General features: G+C 38.7%; 1 protein-coding gene across 1 annotated transcript in view; it reads left to right on the forward strand.

Moving 5' to 3' along the window:
- LOC111160897 (magnesium transporter 1) overlaps nt 1–23516 on the forward strand; it is a 77092-nt gene that overhangs the window by 12640 nt on the left and 40936 nt on the right. Inside the window, exons 2-3 of the mRNA XM_022524292.1 lie at nt 540–709; nt 4114–4231. Coding sequence (XP_022380000.1) covers nt 540–709; nt 4114–4231 — 288 coding nt within the window. The remainder of the gene's footprint in view (nt 1–539; nt 710–4113; nt 4232–23516) is intronic.

Consider the following 23516-nt stretch of genomic DNA (forward strand, 5'->3'; position numbering starts at 1 on the left):
ATTGAGCCCCACATCGGGCTCTCTGTTCAGCAGGGAGCCTGCTTCCCCCTCTCTCTCTGCCTGCCTCTCTGCCTGCTTGTGATCTCTCTTTCTGTCAAATAAATAACTTTTGTAGCAACATGGACGGGACTGGAAGAGATTATGCTGAGTGAAATAAGCAGAGAGAGTCAATTATCATATGGTTTCACTTATTTGTGGAGCATAACAAATAGCATGGAGGACAAGGGAAGTTAGAGAGGAGAAGGGAGTTGAAGGAAATTGGAAGGGGAGGTGAACCATGAGAGACTATGGACTCTGAAAAACAATCTGAGGGTTTTGAAGGGGCAGGGGGTGGGAGGTTGGGGGAACCAGGTGGTGGGTATTAGAGAGGGCTTGGATTGCATGGAGCACTGGGTGTGGTGCAAAAACAATGAATACTGTTACGCTGAAAATAAATTAATAAATAAATAAAAACTTGTCCTAATTTAAAAAAAAAAGGAACTTCAAATGCCATGCTGAGAACATTAACACCATGTTCCTCCCTTTTTTTTCTTTTTTAGGTGGTGTTATCAGAAAAGGTTAGTCAGCTGATGGAATGGACCAATAAAAGACCTGTAATAAGAATGAATGGAGACAAGTTCCGTCGCCTTGTTAAAGCCCCACCAAGAAACTACTCCGTTATTGTCATGTTCACTGCTCTCCAACTTCACAGACAGTGTGTTGTGTGCAAGTATGAACTTTCAACTACACTTTAAAATTAAATAACATAAGATTTTAACTGTTTCTCAATCCCAGAATAACAAAATTAGTTCAGTGGGTACATAAACAATTATTGTGTGTGTCTTACTTAGGATGTCTGTAGTAACACATACTGCCTCTTTTTATAGTCATTTCTTGGTTGCCCACATTAGTGGGCACAAAGTGGGAACAAAGAGCAAGGATAAAGTATTGTGATAGCCATGATAGGAATAACTTAAAAATTGAATAATCGTCGTAAAAATTGGTATCAACTTATATAAATGTTATATAAATTTTATTATTTGTCAGTGCTTTCAGTTTCGTACTCTTATTTTATACAACCCCAGAAGGTAAGTAATGCAAATATTCTCTCATTTATGAAGAGATAGGTTCCAGAATCTTTTACCTGGTCTACCCAAAGCTAGAGATACTTACTAATGCAATAATGGTAGCTACATCCAAATTTGGAATTACAAGAGAATGTTTTTAGAAAATAAAGATGTATGATTTAGAGATATTTCCTTTTTTTCTAGATTATTCTGAGTGATTAAACACCTTGGAAATGGAGACTAATCTCACTTAAACTTTCATCAAACATTGGTTTATTGATTTTATTTTACTGTTTCTAAATGACCTTGGGAAAAAAGATTGATATTTCTTTCTTTTTTTATTATTATTATTTTTTTTAATTTATTTTCAGCATAACAGTATTCATTGTTTTTTGTACCAAACCCAGTGCTCCATGCAATCCGTGCCCTCTCTAATACCCACCACCTGGTTCTTTTAACAAAAAGACTATATTTATTTTTTTAAAGATTTTATTTATTTATTTGTCAGAGAGTACGAGAATGAGCACAAGCAGGGGAAAAAGCTGGTGGAGGGAGAAGCAGGCTCCCCACTGAGCAAGAAGCCTGATACGGAATTCAATCCCAGGACTCTAGGATCATAACCTGAGCTGAAGGCAGACACTTAACCAACTGATCCACCCAGGCATCCCAGGATATATTTCTTTAAACAAAATTAAAAATAGTGGGTACTAAAACATAGGTTAGCTTTTGCTTTTTGTGTTTTTTTTTAACTTATATTTTTAGATCAATATGTGTTATCTGGGAATTCATGTTAAATAAAATGACAGAGCTACCCTGTGAAGAACTTATTTAATAAACTCTTGAAGGCTTTCCAAATTCTGACAGCCTGTGGGTCCATGTGAAGGATTAGGCAATTTTTTTTTTAGAATATGCATTATGCTACCCCAAGACTTGCCAACTTTTCTTAAAGGATTTTCCCCCAGAGGTAGGAGATAGTCAAGGTATTTGATCCCAGAGTACTTATTTTTGGGTACATATGTTGGATAGTAGGTATTAATTATGCATAAACTTAAAATCTGGAATCACTCTTAATTTAGTCATTTCACTCAGCAATCAGGAGTATACAAAATCTTAGGGAACAAACACAAACTTCTTCATAATTCTGTACTAAATGCAAATTAATGACATTCTTATTAAACTAAGTTTTTATTAGTATCTTTCTATAAGACCAAATTTAAAATTAGCTCACATTTTCCTAAACTCATTCAAAAAATAAAAATTAACAGCAATGTGTATAATACTATATATTTGGTGCTATCAGGATGAGAAGTATAAGATATCCTACCCTTATCATTGGCTAGGAAAATGAGTTCCACATGTGAAAATTTAGCTTGCAATATAGGGCAATTTATAATTAAGTACCAAATGGATTATGTGCATAATAAATAATACAGAGGGGTGCCTGGATGGCTCAGTGGGTTAAAGCCCCTGCCTTCGGCTCAGGTCATGATCCCAGGGTCCTGAGACTGAGCCCCGAATCGGGATCTCTGCTCAGCGGGAAGCCTGTTTCCTCTATTCTCTGCCTCTGCCTGCCTCTCTGCCTACTTGTGATCTCTGTCTGTCAAATAAATAAATAAAATCTTTAAAAAAATAAATACTACAGAATTTTAGGAAGGACATATAACAGGAAGATTGGGTTGGTCTAATGGAGAAGAAGGGATTTGTATTAGGGCTAGATAGATGGATCAGATTTAGATAGAAGCAGGATATTTTGGTTAGAAGTAAAGATAAGTGCAGGGGTACAGAGATAGTGGTAAATAAAGTGCCAGAATTAAGATATCATGCTTTATATTGATAAGTAGTAAGGCTACTAAAAGTTAGATGCCTTATTGGAACTGGATGATAAAGAACCTTGAATAACCAGTGAAAAGCTTGGAGACTGTTCTGAAGGTAGTAGAAAAGCAACAGTGGAGAAGAGTAGGAGTTTCAGGAAGATAGTAATTTAGGAAGACTGATGTATATTGTAGTGTAAGAAGGATTGGAAGAGGAGAAACTAGAGTCAACGTTTTATACTGTAATGTCTGATATTAAGGATCTGACTTTAGCTGATAGCAATGAAAATAAATGGGAATGGATTGAGTGAAAAGATAATCACAAATGAAGAATTATCACATCTTGGAAACTGAAAGTATATGGGCAATAAGGGAAAAGTCAAATATGACTTGAGGTTTTAATTAATCTCAATTCCCTAGATCCTTGTTATCTTTCACCCTAATAATTCATCTGACTCTATTTTTATTTACTAAATAATGTCATGTTAGATTTATAAAATGGATTACTATTATAGTGTACTTTCTCTGGAAAGACTTCAACCTTGTCTTTGAACCCTTAAAAGTAATTTAGGGTGTTAAAAATTGTTGTACAGACAATTAGCTGGATTTTTCCAATGACTGCCTAAAGACCTCTGAGATAAGAAACAAGCACAATGTATGAAGCTGAATCAAATAACCACTTTCTATTGAAATTCCCAAAACTTAGGATAAGGCTTCTCTTATGCCAAAACAATGGCAATATTTTCCAAGGTTTGTCCTGACCCCATCAGCAGAACCTGACTGATGTTTGTCTGTCTCTCGCTCTCCCTCTCTCCCTCTCTCTGTGTCTCTGTCTGTCTGTCTCTCTCTCAAAAATATTTCTCCCATTGCAAGAACTGCTATTGCTTCTTTGGCTCTGTTCATTTTAAAATGTTCATTTAAAAATAACGGTTTTTTAAAAATTTTTAATGTATTTTTAAAGTATTTTTAAAATAATGTATTATTATTTTTAAATAATGTTTAAAAAATGTTCATTTTAAAATATATCGGGGTGCCTCGGTGGCTCGGTTGTTGGGCATCTGCCTTTGGCTTAGGTCAGTATCCCAGGGTCCTGGGATTGAGCCCTACATCTGGCTTCCTGCTTGGAGGGAGGCCTGCTTCCTCCTCTCCAATTCCCCCTACTTGTGTTTCCTCTCTCACTGTGTCTCTCTCTGTCAAATAAATAAAATCTTTTAAAAAGTTTTATATGTTATCTTCACATATCTGATTTTATCCAGGCAAGCTGATGAAGAATTCCAGATCCTGGCAAACTCCTGGCGATACTCCAGTGCATTTACCAACAGGATATTTTTTGCTATGGTGGATTTTGATGAAGGCTCTGATGTATTTCAGATGGTAAGATCTTTGGCTTATGTTATTAAGTAGGGATAAGTTAACTGTAGATAAAGTGGAATATATCTTTTTCAATAGACAGAAGTTTTATTTATATATTCCTTATTATCTAAGTATACTGGGTATATAATGTTATATTGCTTTCAGGTGTACAACATAGTGATTTGACAGTTCCATTCATTACTTAGGGCTCAACATAAGGGTAATCACTGTCCATTACCACACAATGTTATTGCAATATTATTGACTATATACCCTATGTTATACTTTACCTTTCTGTGACTTCCTTATTTTATAACCAGAAGTTTGTTCCTCTTAATCCCGTTCACTTATTTTGCCCATCTCCACTTCCCTCTGACAATCAACCATGTTTGTTCTCTATTTTTCTGAGTCTATTTGTTTGTATGGTTTTTTTTTAAAGATTTTATTTATTTATTTGACAGAGAGAGATCATAAGTAGGCAGAGAGGCAGGCAGAGAGAGAGAGGAGGAAGCAGGCTCCTTGCCAAGCAGAGAGCCCAATGCGGGGCTCGATCCCAGGACCCTGAGATCATGACCTGAGCCGAAAGCAGAGGCTTAACCCACTGAGCCACCCAGGTGCCCCTGTTTGTATGTTTTTTAGATTCCACATGTAAGTGAAATCATATGGTATTTGTCCTTCTCTGTCTTATTTCACTTAGCAAAATACCCTCTAGGTCCAGCCATGTTGTCATAAATGGCAAAATTTCATTCCTTTTTATGGCTGAGTGATAGAGTGTGTGTGTTTGTGTCTGTGTGTGTGTGTGTGTACATATTTTGGCTATTATAGATGTCTCTGCAATAAGTAAGAATTTGTATATCTTTTCTAGTTCACGTTTTCATTTTCTTTGGGTAAATACTCAATAGTGACATTTCTGGATCATGTGATCCATTTTTAATGTTTTGAGGATTCATATTGCTTTCCATACTGGTTGCACCAATTTACATTTCCACCAATAGTGCACAGGGGTTCTCTTTTCTTCACATCTTCGCCAACACTTGTTATTTCTTGTCTTTTTGTTTTGAGCCATCCTGACAGGTGTGAGGGGATATCTCATTGTTTTGATTTGCATTTCTCTGATGATTAGTGATGTTGAGCATCTTTTCACATGTCTGTTGGCCATCTACATGTCTTTGGAAAAAACTATTCAGGTTCTCTACCCATTTTAAAAAAAATTTTTTAAAGATTTTACTTATTTATTTGACAGAGAGGGACAGTGAGAAAGGGAACACAAGCAGGGGGCATGGGAGAGGGAGAAGCAGGGAGCCCAATGTGGGGCTCGATCCCAGGACCCTGGGATCATGACCTGGGCTGAAATCAGACGCTTAACGTTTGAGCCACCCAGGCGCCCCCTCTGCCCATTTTTAAATTGGATTGTTTGGTTCTTTTTGGTGTTGAGTTATGTATGTTCTTGATATATTTTGGATAGTAACCTCTTATTGGATATGTCATTTGCAAATATCTTCTCCTATACAGTAGGTTGCCTTTTCATTTTGTTGGTGTCTTTCAGTATGCGAAAGCTTTTAATTTTGGTGTAGTCCCAGTAGTTTATTTTTTACTTAATTTCCCCTGCCTGAAGAGACATATGCATAAATATGCTTTGGGAGCCAATGTCCAAGAAATTACTGTGTATGTTTTCCTTTAGATTTATGGTTTCATGTCTTACATTTAGGTCTTTAATCCATTTTAAGCTTATTTTCGTATATGGTATAAGAAAGTGGTCTAGTTTTATTCTTTTCATGTAGCTGTCCACTTTTACCAACACAGTTTGTTGAAGAGACCATCTTCTCCCCTTTGTATCTTCGAGCCTCCTCTGTCTTGACTCATTGACTATATAAGTGTAGGTTTATTTCTGGGCTCTCTATTCTCTTCCATTGATCTTTGTGTCTGGATTTGTGCTAGTACCATAATGTTTTGATTACCTAGCCTGGTAGTATAGCTTGAAATCTGGGATTGTGATATATCCAGCTTTGTTCTTCTTTCTCAAGACTGATTTGGCTGTTTGGGGTCTTTTGTGGTTCCATACAAATTTTAGGAGTATTTGTTCTAGTTCTGTGGTAAATACTGTTGGTATTTTGATATGGATTACATTGAATCTGTAGATTTCTTTGGGTATTATGGACATTTTAACAATACTCCTCCAATCAATGAGCATGGTATATTTTTCCATTTGTTTGTGTTGTCCTCAGTTTCTTTCACCAATATATTATAGTTTTCAGAGTAAAGGTCTTTCACCTCCTTGGTTATATTTATTCCTAGGTATTTTATTCTTTTTGGTAAATTGTAAATGGAATTATTTTCTTAATTTTTCTTTTTGCTACTTAGCTATTAGTGTATAGATATGCAGCAGATTTCTGTATATGAATTTAGTATTCCATAGTATCACTGAATTCATTTACTAGTACTAATATATTTTTGGTGGAATCTTTAAGTTTTTCTATATATAGTATCCTGTCCTCTGCAAATAGTGACAGTTTGACTTCTTCCTTACCAATTTGGATATCTTTCATTTCTTTTTTTTAAGTTTTTATTTATTTATTTTTGCAAGAGAGAGAGAGCATGCACACAATGAGTGAGGGAGGAGGGGCAGAGGGAGAAGCAGACTCTCCACTGAGCAGAAAGCCTGATGTGGAACTTGGTCTCAGGACCCTGAAATCATGACCCAAGCCAAAGGCAGACCCTTAATTGACTGAGCCACCAAGGTGCCCTGGATATCTTTTATTTCTTTTTCATGCCTGATTGCTGTGGCTGGGACTTCCAGTACTATGTTGAATAAAAGTGACAAGAATGCATATCTTTAACTTGTTGCTGATTTTAGAAGAAAAGCTTTTAGTGTTTCACCGTTGAATATGTTTGCTGTGGGTTTTTCATATATGGCCTTTATTATGTGGAGATATGCTTTCTCTAAAGCCACTTTGCTGAGAGTTTTTATTGTGAACAGATGTATATTGTCAGATGCTTTTTTATCACACAGTTTTTAATCCATCCTTTTGTTAATATGATATATTACATCAATTGATTTGTGAATATGGAATCATCTTTGCATCCCTAGAATAAATACCAGTTGATTGTGGTTAATGATCCTTTTATAGTATTGTTGAATTCAGTTTGGTAATATTTTTTTAAAGATTTTATTTATTTGACAAACAGAGAACACAAGTAGGCAGAGAGGCAGGCAGAGAGAAAGAGAGAGGAAGGGAAGCAGGCTCCCCGCTGAGTAGAGAGCCTGATGTGGGGCTTGATCCCAGGACCCCGAGAATGACCTGAGCCGACGGCAGAGGCTTAACCCACTGAGGCACCCAGGTGCCCCTCAGTTTGGTAATATTTTGTTGAAGACTTTTGTGTCTGTGTTTATCAGAGATACTGGCCCATTGTTTTCTTTATTGTAGTGTCTTTAATCTGGTTTTGGTTCACGGTGATGCTGGCCTCATAGAGTAAGTAAATTTGGAAGTTTTCCTTCCTCTTCTATTTTTTAGGATATTTTAAGAATAGGTATTAATGCTTCTTTAAATGTTTGCTGTAAAATTTACCTATCTGGTCCTGGATTTCTTTTTGTTAGGAGGGAATTTTTTAAAGGTTTTATTTATTTGAGAGAGAGAAAGAGAACATGCATGCACAAACGGGGTGTGGGGGTGTTGAGCAGAGGTAGAGGGAGAAGCAGACTCAGCTGAGCAGGGAGTCCAACATGGGGCTCAATCCCAGTACTGCAGGATCATGACCTGAGCGGAAGGCAGCCATTTTAACCAACTGAGCTACCCAGGTGCCCCTATTAGGAGCGTTTTTTTGGATGACCATTTTAATTTCATTATTAGCAATGAGTCTGTTCAAATTTTCTATTTTTTCCTGATGCACTTTGGAGATTGTACATTTCTATGAATTTATCAATTTCTTCTTTGGTTGTCCAAATTATTGACCTATAATATTCTCTTATAATCCTTTGTATTTCTGTGGTGTTGGTTTTTATTTCTCCTCTTTCATTTCTGATTTTATATATATGTATTCTCTCTTTTTGTGTTGATTAGTCTGATAAAGGTTTATCACATTTTTTCATCTTTTCAGAGAACCAGATCTTGGTTTCATTAATCTTTTTTTTTTTAAACATTATTTATTTATTTATTTATTTATTTAACACAGAGAAAGAGATCACAAGTAGGCAGGCAGAGAGAGGAAAGCAGGCTGCCTGCTGAGTAGAGAGCCTGATGTGGGGCTTCATCCCAGGACCCTGAAGGCAGAGCTGAAGGCAGAGAGCTTCCCACTGAGCTGCCCAGGTGCCCCTCATTGATCTTTTCTATTGTCTTTTTTTTAGTCTTTATATCTTAATTTCTGCTCTAATTTTAATTATTTACTTTCTTCTAGTAACTTTGGGCTTTTGTTGCTCTTCTTTTTCTAGTTCCTTTAAGTGAAGGTTAGATTAGGATTTTTTTATTGTTGTTTCTTTAGGTAGGTTTCTATTGCTATTAGTTTCCCACTTAGAACTGCTTTTGCTATGTCCCAAAGATTTTGGACTGTTATTTTTCCATTTTCATTTGTCTCCATGCATTCTTCAATTTCCTTTTTGATGACTTTGTTGACCTATTGTGGCATTTTTTTTTTTTTAGGTTCCATGTCTTTGTGTTTTTTCTAGTTTTTTTCTTGTAATTAATTTCTAGTTTCATACCATTTGTGATTGAAAAGATGCTTGAATATATACAATGGAATATTACTTAGCCATCAGATAGGATGAATAACCTACCATTTACATCAACATAGATGGAACTGGAGGGTATTATGCTGAGTGAAATAAGTCAATTAGAGAAAGACTGGAGTTATCATATAGTTTCACTCATATGTAGACTATGAGGAATAGTGCAGAGGACAATAGGGGAAAGGAGGGAAAACTGGGAAGAAATCAGAGAGAGAGAGAGACAAACCATGAGAGACTCTTGACCAGGAAACATACTGAAGGTTGAAGAAAGGGACGTGGGTGGGGGGATGGGGTAACTGGGTGATTGGCATTAAGGAGGGCCTGTGATGTGATGAGTACTGGGTGTTATATGCAGCTAAAGAATCATTGAACATTATATCGAAACTAATGATGTACTATATGTTGGCTAATTGAATTTAAATTTTTAAAAAAGATGCTTGATATGATTCTAATCGTCTTAAATTTTGACAGTTGTGTCTAGCATGATTTATTATCTGTTTAGGAGAATATTGAATGTGCACTTGAAAAGAATGTATATTTTGCTGGATTTTTCTTTGATAGAATGTTCTATATCTGTGTGTGAAGTCTATCTGTCTAATGTGTCATTCAAAGCTGCTGGTTTTTTATTGATTTTATGTCTGAGTGATCTATCCATTGATGTCAGTGGGATGTTAAAGTCCCCTACTATTATTGTATTACTGTGAATTTCTCCCTTTATATCTGTTAATGTTTGTTTCATTTAGTTGTGCCTATGTTGGGTGCATATTTACAATTGTTAGGTTGATCTCTTTATCATTATGTAATGATGTAATTATGTAATGGCCCTTTTTACAGTCTTCTGTTTTAAGTCTATTTTCTCTGATTTAAGTACCTGGATTTTTTTTTCCTGCTTCCATTTTCATGGAATATATTTTCCACTCAACTTTCATTCTGTTTGTGTCTTTAGGTCTGAAATGAGTATCTTGTAGGCAGCACATAGACTGTTCTTGTTTTTTTTTTTAAATCCATTCACTTACCATGTTTTTTGATTAGAGCATTTAGTCCAGTTAAAGTAATTATGTATAGGTATGTACTTACTGCCATTTGTCAATTTTTTTCTGGTTGTTTGTGTACTTCTCCTTATTTTTGTCTTCTTTTCCCTTGTGGTTTGATGGATGTGTCTAGTGTTATGCTTGGATTATGATGTCCTGTTTTGCATTTTTTTAAAGTTTTTATGTAACCCTTGACTAATTTTTGTGGATTTAATTGATTTTACTTCTTTTGTGTTTTACCTCCCATGCTGGCTTTATAAGTGAGTAATCTACTGCCTTCACTATATTTTTGCTTTCATCATTGAAATTTCCTCATTTCATACTTTTCTTACTTCTAGTTATGGCTTTTTTTCACTTAAAGAATTCCCTTATCATTTATCGTAAGTTTGGCTTAATCATGATGAACCTCTTTAACTTTTTTTTACCTTAGAAATACTTTATCTTTTCTTCAATTCTGTTGATAATGTTGCCCAGTAGAGTATTTTAGGTTGTAGGTTTTTTCTTCAGCACTTTGAATCTATCATGCCACTCTCTTCTGGTCTGCAAAGTCTCTGATGAAAAATCAGCTGATAGCCTTATTGGGTTTCCCTAGTTTATAACTGTATAACTGTTTTTGTTTCTCTTGCTGCTTTAAAAATTCTCTATTATTAATTTCTGTCATTTTAATTATTATGTATCTTTGTGTAGACATGGATGTCTTTCCTGGACCTGGATGTCTTCCTTCCCCATATTAGAGAAGTTTTCAGCTATTATTTCTTCAAATAATTTCTCTTCCCCCTTCTCTCTTTCATCTCTGTCTGGGATCCTTACAATGCAAATGCTACTACACTTGATGACATCATAGAGGTCCCTTAAGCTGTTCTTTTTCTTTTTTCTTTTTTTTTAAGATTTTATTTATATATTTGACAGACAGAAATCATAAGTAGGCAGAGAGGCAGGCAGAGAGAGAGGAGGAAGCAGGCTCCCTGTGGAGAAGAAAGCCTGATATGGGGTTCGATCCCAGGACCCTGGGATCATGACCCAAGCTGAAGGCAGAGGCTTTAACCCACTGAGCCACCCAGGGCACCCCAAGCTGTTCTCTTTCTTAATTACTCTTATCTTTCTGCTGTTAAGTTTTGTTGCTTTCTATTACCCTGTCTTCCAGATTGCTGATCCATTCTTCTTTGTCTCCCAGTCTGCTGTTGATTCCCTCTAATGTGTTTTTTAATTCAGTTATTGCGGTTTTCAGCTCTCTCTGGTTCTTTTTTTTTAAGATTTTATTTATTTATTTGATAGAGAGAGATCACAGATAGGCAGAGAGGCAGGCAGAGAGAGAGGAGGAAGCAGGCTCCCCACCGAGCAGAGAGCCCGATGCGGGGCTCGATCCCAGGACCCTGAGATCATGACCTGAGCCAAAGGCAGAGGCTTTAACATGCTGAGTCACCCAGGTGCCCCGTGGTTCTTTTTTTTTTATCTTTTTTTTTAATCTCTTTCTTGAGATTCTCACTGAGTTCATCCACTCTTTTCTCAAGTCCAGTGAGTACATTTATGACCATTACTTTGAATTCTTCATCAGACATACTGTTTATGTCCTTTTTGTTTCACTTTTTTTCTGTGATTTTGCCTTGTTCTCTTAATTGGGACACATTCCTCTGTCTCCTCATTTTGTCTATTTCTCTGTGTTTGTTAATGTGTATTAGGTAGGTCAACTATGTCTCCTAGTCTTGAAAGTAGTAGCCTTGTGTTGAAGAAGCCTTATGGTGCCCTGTAGCGCAACCACCCCTGTTCACTGGAACCAGGTGTTTCCCTGTGTGAACTGCATGTGCCCTCCTGTTGTGGATGAGCTATGATGGCTGTGAGCATGCTGGTGGGCAGGGCTGGCCCTCAGCCCAATTGGATTCAGTGACCTCCTTCACCTACTGCAGCTGTAATGGGCAGGGATTCCTTTCCACACTGTTGAGAGGCCCTGCTTCAGTACTCACGGACTTGCTGTTGGGTGGGTCTGGCCCTAAGCCTGCTTGTCTATAGCTAGGTGCTGCAATAGCTTCAGATGCAGGGAAGGGCAAGGCTGCCTCTTTGTGCAGTCATCTAAGAGGCTCAGCTTTAGGAATTGCAGGGGTGCTGTTTTGTGTGGTTATCTCCTCCCCATCCCAGGGAAGGAGTCACTTTGGAGGGGTACCGGTTCCACCTGAGACTATCTGCCAGGTATGGTGGGGCAGGAGCCACTTTGGAGGGGCACCTGCTAAGGTGGGTGGGTTGAGTGGGGCAGGTCTACAGGCGAACACCAGGGCTGCGTAGGTGGCAGTAATAAGGTAGATGGAAAGTGTTTGAACTGGCTCCTGCAAGTGTTTGCCTATATAGGCTGGGGAGGGCAGTATAAATAGTGTCTGCCAGCACTTTTGTTCCCAAAGAAATCTGTAGATCCCTTCCCCTCCAGCACATATCCTAAAATTAGTGAATAAAATTCTATCATGTGTACCCCAGGTTCTTTTCAAACTGCTGCTTTTTTATCTAATTAAAAAAATTATTATTATTAACATATATTATTTCTTTCAGGGGTACAGGTCTCTGATTCAATAGTCTTACACAATACACAGTGCTCCTCACAACACATACCCTCCCCAGTGTCCATCACCCAGCCACTCCATCCCTCCCACTCTACTCCACTCCAGCAACCCTCAGTTTGTTGCCTGAGATTAAGAGTCTCTTAGGGTTTGTCTCCATTTCTGGTTTCATCTTGTTTCATTTTTCCTCTCTTCCCCTATGATCCTCTGCCTTGTTTCGCAAATTCCACATATGAGTGAGAGTGTATGATAATTCTCTTTATCTGATTGACTTATTTCACTTAGCGTAATACCCTCTAGTTCCATCCACATCACATCTTCTTTTTTTTTTAATTCATTTGACAGAAATCACAACTAGGCAGAGAAGCAGGCAGAGAGAGAGGGGAGGAAGCAGGCTCCCCTCAGAGCAGAGAACCCAACCAGGGGCTCAATCCCAGGACGCTGAGATCATGACGTGAGCAGAAGGCAGAGGCTTAACCAATTGAGCCACCCAGGCGCCCCAACACACCATATCTTTATCTATTCATCTGCCGATGGACATCTGGACTCTTTTTTTGAAATTTAATTTAGTTTAATTTAATTTAATTTTTGTCTGTGTGTGTGTGTGTTCCAAAATTCATTGTTTATGCATCTCACCTAATGCTCCATGCAATACGTGCCCTCCTTAATACCCAACACCAGGCTCACCCAACCCCCACCCCCCCTCCTCCAAAACCTTCAGTTTGTTTCTCAGAGTTCACAGTCTCTCATGGTTTGTCTCCCCCTCCGATTTCCCCCACTTCACTTCTCCTCTCCATCTCCCAATGTCCTCCGTGTTATTCCTTATGCTCCACAACTAAGTGAAACCATATGATAATTGACTCTCTTTGCTTGACTTATTTCACTCAGCATAATCTCCTCCAGTCCCGTCCATGTTGATACAAAAGTTGAGTATTCATCCTTTCTGATTGAGGCATAATACTCCATTGTATGTATGGACCATATCCTCTTTTTTTTTAAAAGATTTTATTTATTTGACAGAGAGAGAGAAATCACAAGTAGGCAGAGAGGCAGGCAGAGAGAGAGGAGGAAGCAGGCTCCCTGCGGAGCAGAGAGCCCGATGCGGGGCTCGATCCCAGGACCCCGGGATCATGACCCGAGCTGAAGGCAGAGGCTTTAACCCACTGACCCACCCAGGCGCCCCAGACCATATCCTCTTTATCCATTTGTCTGTTGAAGGGCATCTTGGTTCTTTCCACACTTTGGAATCTGTGGCCATTGCTGCTATGAACATTGGGGTACAGATGACCCTTCTTTTCACTACATCTGTATCTTTGGGGTAAATACCCAGTAGTCCAATTGCAGGGTCATAGGGTAGCTCTGTTTTTAATTTCTTAAAGAATCTCCACATTGTTTTCCAAAGTGGCTGCACCAACATGCATTCCCACTAACAGTGGAAGAGGGTTCCCCTTTCTCCACATCCTTTCCAACTGTTGTTTACTGTCTTGTTGATTTTGGCCATTCTCACTGGTGTAAAGTGGTATCTCAATGTGGTTTTGATTTGAATCTCCGTGATGGCTAATGATGATGAACATTTTTTCATGTGTCTTTTAACCTTCTGTATGTCTTCTTTGGAGAAGTGTCTGTTCATGTCTTCTGCCCATTTTTTGATGTGATTATCTGTTTTGTGTGTGTTGAGTTTGAGGAGTTCTTTATAGATCTTGGATAACAGCCCTTTGTCTGTAGTGTCATTTGGGAATATCTTCTCCCATTCCGTGGGTTGCCTCTTTGTTTTGTTGACTGTTTCCTTGCTGTGCAGAAACTTTCAATCTTGTTGAAGTCCCAAAAGTTCATTTTTGCTTTTGTTTCCTTTGCCTTTGGGGACATGTCTTGAAAGAAGTTTTGTGGCCAGTGTCAAAGAGATTAGTGCCTATGTTCCTCTCTAGGATTTTGATAGATTCCTGTCATGTTGAGGTCCTTTATCCATTTTGAGTTTATCTTTGTGTATGGTGTAAGAAAATGGTCAGGTTTCATTCTACTATACATAGCTGTCCAATTTTCCCAGCACCATTTATTGAAGAGACTGTCTTTTTACCACTGGATATTTTTTTCTGCTTTGTCAAAGATTATTTGACCATAGAGTTGCGGGTCCATATCTGGGCTCTCTGCTCTGTTCCACTGGTCTATATGTCTGTTTTTGTGTCAGTACCATGCTGTCTTGGTGATCACAGCTTTGTAATAAAGCTTGAAATCAGGCAGCATGATGCCCCCAGTTTCGTTTTTCTTTTTCAACATTTCCTTAGCAATTCGGGTTCTCTTCTGGTTCCATATAAATTTTAGGGTTGTTTGTTCCAGTACTTTGAAAAATGCTGGTGGAATTTTGATCAGGATGGCATTGAAAGTATACATTGCTCTGGGCAGTATAGACATTTTAACAATGTTTATTCTTCCGATCCATGAGCATGGAATGCTCTTCCATCTTTTTGTTTCTTCTTCAGTTTCTTTCATGAGTGTTCTGTAGTTCCTTGAGTACAGATCCTTCACCACTTTGGTTAGGTTTATTTCCAGGTATCTTATGGTTCTTGGTGCTATAGTAAATGGAATCGATTCTCTAATTTCCCTTTCTGTATTTTCATTGTTAGTGTATAAGAAAGTAACTGATTTCCGTACATTGACTTTATATCCTGCCACATTACTGAATTGCTGTCTGAGTTCTAGTAGTTTAGGGGTAGAGTCTTTTGGGTTTTCCTTATAAAGTATCATGTCATCTGAGAAGAGAGAGAGTTTGACTTCTTTGCCAATTTGAATACCTTTTATTCCTTTTTCTTGTCTGATTGCTCTTGCTAGGACTTCTAGTACTATGTTGAACAACAGTGGTGAGAGTGGACATCCTTGTTGTGTTCCAGATCTCAAAGGGAAGGTTGTCAGCTTTTCCCAATTGAGGATGATATTCGCTGTGGGTTTTTCATACGTAGATTTTATTAATTTGAGGAATGTTCCTCTGTCCCTATACTTTGAAGGGTTTTAATCAGGAATGGATGCTTTATCTTGTCAGATGCTTTTTCTGCATCAATTGAGAGGACCATGTGGTTCTTCTCTCTTCTCGTATTGATTTGTTCTATCACATTGATTGATTTGCGAATGTTGAACCACCCTTGCATCCCAGGGATAAATCCCACCTGGTTATGGGGGATAATCTTTTTAATGTACTGTTGGATCCTATTAACTAGGATCTTGTTGAGAATCGTGGCATCCATATTCATCAGGGATATTGGTCTGAAATTCTCCTTTTTGATGGGGTCTTTGCCTGGTTTGGGGATCAGAGTAATGGTGGCTTCAAAAAAAATCTGGAAGTTTTCCTTCTGTTTCTGCTTTCTGAAGCAGCTTCAGGAGAATAGGTATTATTTCTTCTTTGAATGTTTGGTAGAATTCTCCAGGGAATCCGTCAGGTCCTGGGCTCTTGTGTTTTGGGAGGTTTTTGATCACTGCTTCAATCTTTTTACGAGATATTGGTCTATTCAGGTTGTCAATTTCTTCCTGATTCAGTTTTGGAAGTTTATAGGTTTCCAGGAATGTATCCTTTCCATTTAGGTTGCTTCACTTATTGGCATGTAACTGTTAATAACTTCTGATGATTGTTTCTACTTCCTTGGTGTTAGTTGTGATCTCTCCCTTTTCGTTCATAACTTTCTTAATTTGAGTCCTCTGTTTTCTTATGGGTTAGTTTGGCCAGTGGGTTATCAATCTTATTCTTTCAAAAAACCAGCTTCTGTTTTCGTTAATGTGTTCTACTTTATTTCTAGTTTTCATCTCATTGATCTTTGCTCTAATCTTGATTATTTCCCTTATTGTGTGTAGGGTTGGCTCAGTTTGTTGTTGATTTTCCAGTTCTTTAAGGTGTAAAGACAGCTGCTGTATTCTGGATTTTTAAGTTTTTTTTTAAATGAGGCTTGGATGGCTATGTATTTCCCCCTTAGGGAATACCATTCATTTTGAATGTCAACTTTGCTGGATAAAGTATTCTTGGCTGCATGTTCTTCTCATTTAGTGCCCTGAATATGTCTTGCTAGCCCTTTCTGGCTTGCCAGGTTTCTGTCGACAGGTCTGACGTTATTCTGATGGACCTTCCTCTCTATGTAAGGAATCTCTTCCCCCTAGCTGCTCTCAAGAGCTCTTGTCTAAAATTATGATTCAATGATCTCACAATCAAGTGTCTTGAGGTCTTTCTAGATTTATTGATGTTGGGGGCTGATCTTTCTGCCTCTAGGCAAGAATGCTAGTTCCATTCCCCATATTGGGGAAATTTTCATCCAGAATTTGTTCAACTATGTCATCTAGTCTTCTTTCTTTCTTCATCCCTTCAGGGATTCCAATAATTCTGAAGTTGGGACATTTCATGGCGTCATTTATTTCCCTAATTCTGTTTTCATGGTTTCTAATCTGTTTTTCCCAGGCCTCCTCCTGATCCTTTTTTTCTATCATTTTGTCCTCTAGATCACTAATTCTATCTTCTGCCTCAGTTACCCTAGCTGTTAGAGAATTTAGATTACATTGGATCTCATTGATAGCATTTTTAACTTCTTCCCAGGTGTCTTTCACTTCTGCCCTAATTGATTTCATTTTGTCACTAATGGTTTTCTCCAACCTAGCCATTGCCTGGATAATTGTTAGCCTGAATTCCCTTTCAGACATACTGTTTATATCCATATTGAATAGCTCTGAGGGAGAGGGCACAGTCTCTGAATTTTTCCTCTGTTAGGTGTTCCTCCTCCCAGTCATTTTGGTGAGACGTGGTTGAGGGGATGTGTAGCTGAATATATCAATCGTGATCCAGGCAAGTTGCTCCCTGGAGTGCTTCTGAGCAATCAGAAGTCACCACCAAAAAGAAAGAAAAAAGAAAAAAGAGAGAGAGAGAGAGAGACAGAAAAAAAAAAAAAGAGAAGACCCAGCCAGAATGGGCCCCAAAGATAAGATTTATAAGGTATACAAACAAAAGCAGACCAAAAATAGGACCGACAAAAGTAAATGACAAGAAAAAAAGAACCCACCCAAAATGAACCCCAAGTATAAGATTTATATAATACCAGAACAAAAACAAATACACAGAAACACTGACAAGAGAAAGATGGGAGGGTGGTCATAAGTCCTCTCTGTGGGCAAGGAAGGTTATTTTGATTCATCCTGGGTGTATCTTTTTTTTTTAAGATTTTATTTATTTATTTGAAAGATTTTATTTATTTATATTATTTGAAAGACACAAGTAGGCAGAGAGAGAAGGGAAAGCAAGCTTCCCGCTGAGCAGAGAGCCCGATGTGGGGCTCAATCCCAGGACCCTGAGATGAAGTCATGACCTGAGCCAAAGGCAGAGGCTTTAACTCACTGAACCACCCAGGTGCCCCTTCCTGGGTGTATCTTGATATCTTTGTTAAAGGACTCAACTTTCCAGAGATCAAGGGAGATTAAACCATATATATATATATTTATATTTATATAAATAAAAATACATTATATTTAAACCAAATATATATATATTTATATATACACATATATATAAATGTAGTATTGTTTAGGGAAAGAGGATTACCTTGAAGATTGTATCTATATGTATATTAAAAAAAATAGAAAAGCAAAAGAAAACCGCAGGTATATGTATGAAAAAAGTTCCAGTTAAAAAGTTATTGTGGAATATGTTATATTGAACCTCTAGTTGTAATGGTAAGTAGGTTAAAAAATTAAAAAGAACAAGAATAGTGAGAATGAATTAAAAATAAAAGATGTATCTATGAAATATACAGGTTTTTAGGGTAATACCGGGAGCTTAATATCTTGTTTTCCCCCAATATTATAGTTTTAAAGTTTTATGGGGACCCTGTGGTGGTTGTCCTCTCGTTCTTTTGGCTGGCTTTCTGGGGGAGGGACCTGCCGCGTTGTTTTTTCAGTCAGTCTTGCTTGGGTTGAGTCCTCCTGCTCCCTATCGAGGGGCTTCACTCTGTGGAATCCAGTTTTTCAGGCTTTTGTTCTCTGGAGTTTTTTGTTCTTTGGTGGCTCTTTGCGGCTTTTCAGAGGTTTAGTGGAAAGCAAACTGCACCCAGACCTCAGTCTTGGAGAGAATCCTCAGTCTGCTCCCCTATGGGTGGTCCAGAACACACAGACTCCCCCTCTTCAAACCCTGCTGAGCCGTGCAACCTCCCACAGGCATTGCACATCTCCAGCCACTGTCTCAGGGGTTGCCCAAAGCATCCACTTATCTGTGCACCGCTGTGCCACTAAAACCGTGAGTGATATTGGTCCAGGGAGCCCAATTCCAGTGGCTGCCTTTGCCAGGACTGCTGTCTGGGGACCAGACCTCAGGGCTTCGCAGGGAGGAGAGATCCCAACCAGAGATATTGCGGTAAATTTTTCAAGCCTGGGCTGAGAGTGTTCAGACTCTCGGCCAGTCCTGAGACCATCGGCTAGCACCCACATGGAGCTCTCTCAGGTGCAGGTGGGGAGCATGGTTCAGATCCCAGTTGCGAAGTACACGCAGAGTGCAAAAGGCTGTGATTCTAAAGAGCGCTGGATCTCCCTCACATGCACTGGTGGAAGTGCGCCTAGCTGAGCTGTGGTGCAAGCAGTGGAAGGCCTGGGGCTCAGGGACCATAGCCTGGAGGCTTCGCCGCACTCTCTCTGGCACGGGTGGTCACTCGCAGTGGCGGTCCTGGGTCTGTGGGCTTAGGCCCGTGTCCGTGACTGCTCAATTCCACCAGTTGACTCTTAAGATCTTTTGCTCTTTTTGAGTGCCTTAACCAGACTCCAAGTTAATGCTGGTCCCCAATCACAAGGCACTTTCGTATTGGGGTGTTATTTTCCAATGGATTGGTTCTGGTAGCTCCCTCACCCTTCTGTTTATCCTCCAATATCAGTCCGATCGTTCCCACTCCGCTTTCTCTCCACTGGTGTCTTCTGCCCCCATAGAGATCCAGAAGTGTATAATCTTATATCTCAGGCTGATTTCATGGGTATTCAGAGTGTTCTGGTCGATAATTAGCTCACTTTAGGGGACCAGTTAAAACAGGGTCTCCTACTTCTCTGCCATCTTGCCCCTCCTCTCCTGGACTTTTTTTTTTTTAAGATTTTACTTGTTTATTTGACAGAGAGAGCACAAGTAGGCAGAGAGGCAGGGAGAGGGAGAAGTAGGCTCTCTCTTGAGCAGGGAGCCTGATGTGGGGCTCAATCCCATGACCCTGGGATCATGACCTGAGCAGAACACAGCCACTTAATCGACTGAGCCACCCAGGTGCCCCGGACATCTGGACTCTTTCCATAGTTTGGCCCTGGTGGACATTGCTGCTATAAACATTGGGGTGAGGGGCTCCCTTTCATCACTACATCTGTATCTTTGTGGTAAATACCCAGTAGTACAATTGCTGGCTCATAGGATAGCTCTATTTTCAACTTTTTGAGGAACCTCCATACTATTTTCCACAGTGTCTGCCGCAGCTTACATCCCCACCAACAGTGTAGGAGGTTTTCCCTTTCTCTGCATCCTTGCCATCATCTCTTGTTTCCTGGCTTGTTAATTTTAGCCATTCTGGCTGGTGTGAGGTGGTATCTCATTGTGGTTTTGATTTGTATTTCCCTGATGCCGAGTGATGTTGAGCACTTTTTCATGTGTCTGTTGGCTATTTGGATGTCTTCTGCCTGTTTCTTGATTGGATTATTTGTTCTTTGGGTATTGAGTTTGATAAATTCTTTATAGATTTTGGATACTAGCCCTTTATTGGATATGTCATTTGCGAATATCTTATCCCATTCTGTCGGTTTTCTTTTGGTTTTGTTAACTGTTTCCTTTGCTGGCCAAAAGCTTTTCATCCTGATGAAGTCCTAATAATTCATTTTTGCTCTTGCTTCCCTTGCCTTTGGTGATGCGTCTAGGAATAAGTTGCTGTAGCTGAGGTCAGAGAGGTTGCTGCCTATATTTATACTCCTAGGATTTTGATGGATTCCTGTCTCACATTGAGGTCTTTCATCCATTTTGAGTCTATTTTTGTGTGTGGTGTAGGGAAATGGTCCAGTTTCGTTCTTCTATGTGTGGCTGTCCAATATTCCCCACACTATTTGTTGAAGAGACTGTCTTTTTTCCAATGGACATTCTGTCCTGCTTTGACGAAGATTAGTTGACCATGGAGTTGAGGATCCATTTCTGAGCTCTCTGTTCTGTTCCATTGATCTGTGTGTCTGTTTTTGTGCCAGTACCATATTGTCTTGATTTTTTTTGATGATTTTTTTAAAGATTTTGTTTATTTGTTTGAGAGAGGAGAGTGAGCAATCATGAGCAGCATAAGCAAAGCGAGAAGCAGACTCCCTGCTGAGCAAGGAGCCTGATGCGGAACTCCATCCCAGGACTCTGAGATCAGGACCTGATCCTCAGGCAGATGCTAACAGACTGAGCCACCCAGGTGCCCAATACTGTCTTGTTGATTACAGCTTTGTCATACAGTTTGAACTCTGGAATTGTGATGTTTCCAGCTGGTTTTCTTTCTCAACATTATTTTGGCTGTTCAGGGTCTTTTCTGGTTCCAAATTTTAGTATTATTTCTTCCAGCTCTGTGAAAAATGTTAATTGTATTTTGATAGGGATTGCATTGAATATACATTCAATGCATAGACATTTTCACAATATTTGTTCTTCCAATCCATGAACATGGAGTGTTTTTCCTTTTTTTTGTTTTGTTTCGTTTTGTTTTTCCGTTTTTGTGTGTCTTCCTCAGTTTCTTTCATGAGTGTTCTATAGGTTAGAGAGTACACAGATCCTTTAGCTCCTTGGTTAGGTTTATTCCTAGAAATCTTACGGTTTTTGGTACAATTGTAAATGGGATGATTCCTTGATTTCTCTTCCTTCTGCCTCATTTTTAGTATGTAGAAATGAAGCTGAGTTCTGTGCATTGATGTTCTATCCAACCGCTTTGCTGAATTCCTGTGAGTTCTAGCAATTTTTGCATGGAGTCTTTTGGGTTTTTAACATAGAGTATCATGTCATATATGAAGAATCAAAGTTTGACTTCTTCTTTGCTGATTTGGATGCCTTTTATTTCTTTTTGTTTTCTGTCTGTTGAGGCTAGGACTTCTAGTACTATGTTGAACAACAGTGGTGACAGTAGACATCCTTTTTGTGTTACTGACCGTCAGGGAAAAGCTCTCAGCTTTTCCCTCTTGAGGATATTTGCTGTGGGTTTTGTTTATTTTTAAAGATTTTATTTATTTATATGACAGACAGAGATCACAAGTAGGCAGAGAGGCAGGCAGAGAGAGATGGGGGTGGGGAGCGGGTAAGCAGGCTCCCTGCTGAAGCAGAGAGCCGATGTGTGGCTTGATCCCAGGATCCTGGGATCATGACCTGAGCCGAAGGCAGAGGCTTTAACCCACTGAGCCACCCAGGTGCCCCTGCTGTGGGTTTTTTGTATATGGCTTTTATATTATTAAGATATGTACTCTGTATTCCTACAATGCAGAGAGTTTTTATCATGAAAGGATGCTGAATTTTCTTAAATGCTTTTCTGCATCTATTGAGAGGATCATATGGTTCTTGTCCATTTATTACGATTATGTATCACATCGATTGATTTGTGGATGTTGAACCAACTTTATAGACTAAGAATAAATCTCACTTGGGCATGATGAATCATCCTTTTAATGTACTATTGGATCCCATTAGTATTGAGAATTTTTGCATCCATGTTCATCAGGGATATTAGTCTGTAATTCTCCTTTCTAATGGGGTCTTTGGTTTTCAGATTAAAGTAATACTGCCATCACTGAATGAGTTTGGAAGTTTTCCTTCCCTTTCTACTTCTTGAAACAGCTTCAGAAGAATAGGTATTAATTCTTCTCTAAATGTTTGGTGGATTTCTGCTGGGAGGCCATCTGGCCCTGGGCTCTTGTTTGTTGGGAGTCTTTTGATTATGCTTTAATTTCTTTGCTAGTTATAGGTCTGTTCAGGGTTTTTTTTTCTTCCAGTTTCAGTTTTGGTAGTTTATAGGTTTCAAGGAATGCATCGATTTCTTCCAGATTGCCTAATTTGCTGGTATATAATTGCTCATAATATTCTCTTATAATTGTTTGTATTTTTGTAGTGTTGATTGTGTTCTCTCCTTTTTCATTTATGATTTTATTTATTTGGGTCCTTTCTCTTTTCTTTATGATAAGTCTGGCTAAGGGTTTTTCAATCTTATTAATTCTTTCAAAGAACCAGCTCCTAGTTCCTTGATCTGTTCTACTTTTCTTTTGATTTGTTTCATTGATTTTTTTCTTTTTTTTTAATTTTTAAAAAATTTTATTATTATTTTTATTAACATATAATATATATTTTTAATTTTTTATACATTTTTAAATTTTTTAATAAACATATAATGTATTATTAGCCCCATGGGTACAGGTCTGTGAATCACCAGGTTTACACACTTAACAGCATTCACCATAGCACATACTTTCCCCAATGTCCATAAGCCAACCACCCTCTCCCTCCCGCCCCCAACCCTCAGTTTGTTTTGTGAGCTTAAGAGTCTCTTTTGGTTTGTTTCATTCTCTTTGATTTGTTCATTGATTTCTTTTTTTTTTTTTTCCCACGTCTGGCTTCATGCTCAGCAAGGAGTCTGCTTTTCTCCCTCTTGCTTTGCCCCTCCCTCTGCTTTCTCTCTCCCAAATACATAAATGTACAAAAAAAGATAGTCTATGCTAATGACAGGGAGCTATGGTCTACTCTTTTATATATATATATATATATTTTTTTTTTTTTTTATTTTTTTTCAGCGTAACAAAATTCTTTTTTTTTGCACCACACCCAGTGCTCCAAGCAATACGTGTCCTCCTCAATACCCACCACCTGGCTCCCCCAACCCCTCACCCCCTGCCCCTTCAAAACCCTCAGATTGTTTTTCAGAGTCCACAGTCTCTATGGTTCACCTCCCCCTCCAATTTCCCTCAACTCCCTTCTCCTCTCCATCTCCCTACCCCAAAGATACAGATGTACTGAAAAGAAGGGCCATCTGTACCCC

Source organism: Enhydra lutris, unplaced genomic scaffold, assembly GCF_002288905.1.
Source record: "Enhydra lutris kenyoni isolate GAN:26980312 unplaced genomic scaffold, ASM228890v2 scaffoldscaffold79, whole genome shotgun sequence".
Classification (NCBI taxonomy): Eukaryota; Metazoa; Chordata; class Mammalia; order Carnivora; family Mustelidae; genus Enhydra; species Enhydra lutris.